The sequence below is a fragment of the Penaeus monodon genome, chromosome 19, assembly GCF_015228065.2.
Source record: "Penaeus monodon isolate SGIC_2016 chromosome 19, NSTDA_Pmon_1, whole genome shotgun sequence".
NCBI classification, from domain to species: domain Eukaryota; kingdom Metazoa; phylum Arthropoda; class Malacostraca; order Decapoda; family Penaeidae; genus Penaeus; species Penaeus monodon.
In genome coordinates, this window is record NC_051404.1 from 6,878,355 (window position 1) to 6,881,029 (window position 2,675).

The window sequence follows — 2,675 nt, forward strand, 5'->3', positions numbered from 1 at the left end:
GGCTGAAAAGACAGGGTATGCATTCATCCTTTTAATGAGCATCCCATCCATATATATGTCTGTCCATAGACATTTTGATTTATCTTTTTATCCACTCTTCCTTTATATCTAGTATATATCACTGTATATTCAGATATACAGATGGGTGGTTATGTTTGTGTATACAAGTGTGCATTGAAACAGTATTTGATGAACATCACTTCAAAGAAGTAAACATTTTTAAAATATATGCAGCACTTGTGATATGATTGGAGACATGGATAATAACCACAAGTTTTTTTTTTCTTTTACAAAACTTTATAACTGCTTATGCATTTGAGAGTTTTTAAGATAAGGTATGCCTATGGGAGTTTGTTAGACATGTTATTAATACTAGGATTATTATTTGTTTTTGCATTCTATCTTTGAAGAGAAATTACAAAAAGAATTTTGTATTTTTCTGCAGTAGCGTGTTAACTTGTTATTGTATGTTTACTGCATATCCTCAAAAAAAGAAAGAAAAAATTAAATAAAATTCCAATTTTGAAATATAGATATGAGAATAAGTATTTTTTAAAGAAGCTTTGATTTTAAACATCAAATAGGATACATATGTACTTTGCCCTTTTCTTGAAAAGGAGAATTAAAGAATTGGTTTCATTCGAAATTTTTTGAGAAAATTGTGAAGTATTATCCACTTTTGCAAAAGAAGTCGAGGAATATTGTTTCTTTGTTTTTATATTTGTCTTATTGTTTGAATTTTCATGGTAACTTGGATTTCATAATGACTGGAAAATTAAGTTTAACTAATAATAGTACTGGGATATTAGAAAACTATAGAAAGGAATGACTTGGTTTAACATCTTATTCATGGGGCAGAACTCTCTCAACATAAATAACTTAATGAATATGTAGACGTCAGTAACCTAATTTATGACTGTAATTAGAGTAATTTATTTGTATAAGCAAATAGTAGTTGGTGTAGTTAAGTTGGGTAGGTATGTTGGCACTTTTGTTTTCACGGTAATGCCAAGTATTACTGTGAAATAAAAGACTTTTTTCAATTATTCAAATTTTTGGTGCAATTTATATTTTCCAATGTAGTGTCCTGAGCTATAGATCACAGTTTATTTTAGTTACATTATTGACAAGGACAGTAAGAAAATGCAGTAATCTTACATAAATTTGAGATAGTGAACTGTTTTGAGTAATATCTTTTGTAATTGATAATCGCACAGCAATGGCAATACATATATACTTTTCTATTCATGTTTATCATCACATGTACTAAAATGAACCAGTATTCCTCAATCTCTACAATTTTCATCCGGCAGAGCCTTCACACGCATAGTATGGAATGGTTCCTGGTTAGTATCTGAGCTAAAAAAATTGACAGAAAAAGGACTATTTTACGGCTTTATTTATCTTCCAACATCCATGAATAGTGAGACACTTAGCTGTGATTGATTAACATGTTAATTACAGGTTTAGATTTACATTTTTAAAAAGTTTATGGAGGCTCCCCCAACACAGCACCTCAAGTGATGTCAAAACTAACTAAAGTTAATTTCTCCTGGTCTTTTTTTGAGCTTAGATACATAAAGGGTGCCATTGCAAACCATGTGAGTATTTCTTGGCACTCAATGTACTGTTGAAGACAGACAGTATATAGTAATATATATGGAATATGTCTCATGTTTTATACCTTTTCAAAATATTTCAATTACTGAATTCATTTTACATGATATACTGTGGGACAGTACAACAATAGCTAATGATGAGTACTTTAAATAAATGGTACCACTATTAGTACTATTGTGATTGGTCCTTCAGAAGTATTACTTGCCTACTTTAGCATATATGTGAAAGTATTGGTTTAGAATAGGTGTTACTATTTTTATTTTATTCAGTGCCTGGTTTAACGAGATATTGACTAAACAAAAGGAAATCACTCAGTATTGAAAGGTACTATACTAGGCTTTATAAGATATCAAATTTTAAATTACTTCATAAGCAGGTAGCCAAATAATATCATAAAAAAGTTATTCTGTACAGAATAGTGGAACCTTTGTTACTCTTTTAAAAGGATGTAAAAGGAATTTAACATGAAAGATAAACAGAACATATGAATGTGACAACTAAGTAATGTACCTGAAACCCTCCCATTACTTTTTCTTTAGAAGCTCAGTAGCATACTCTTGTTAGTTTGCAAGATCCCTTTGCAGAATCAAAACAAAGTTCTGCATGTCTGTTTCTATGAAGTTCACAACCTGACTGCTTTCTTTCTTTTTCTTTTCTCCCAAGGAATTACAAGTACAGACGTCTTTCCAGCGCTGAGAATGGAGCAGGTAACGGGTACATATCATGTGAAGAGGACGAGGAGGAGATATTCACATCACAGGCCTTTGAGCTGAAGAAGATTGTGAAGAAGTCTGATGGTCAGGAGAAGAAGGGCTCATCTGGCAGCAGCCCAGTTAAATTCGTCACTGAATATGAGCAGCTGATTGATAGACCCATACAAAGTGGAGAGACGCTCAGGAGCATATCTCTGAAGTACAGGATTCCGGTAAGATATGCTTATGAGTTGATTCTTTTCTTTCTTTCTTATTTTATGGGAGTTCAGAAATGTGTAGCTGTGCGTTGGCTTCTAATTCTTTGTGACGGAAATTTGTTTTAGCTGTAGCAGTCTGAATCAA

The 2,675-nt window shown here is 32.0% G+C and overlaps 1 protein-coding gene across 1 annotated transcript in view; it reads left to right on the forward strand.

Annotated features, from left to right (window-relative positions):
• LOC119585034 (lysM and putative peptidoglycan-binding domain-containing protein 3-like) overlaps positions 1-2,675 on the forward strand; it is a 10,770-nt gene that overhangs the window by 5,631 nt on the left and 2,464 nt on the right. Inside the window, exon 2 of the mRNA XM_037933651.1 lies at positions 2,284-2,545. Coding sequence (XP_037789579.1) covers positions 2,284-2,545 — 262 coding nt within the window. The remainder of the gene's footprint in view (positions 1-2,283; positions 2,546-2,675) is intronic.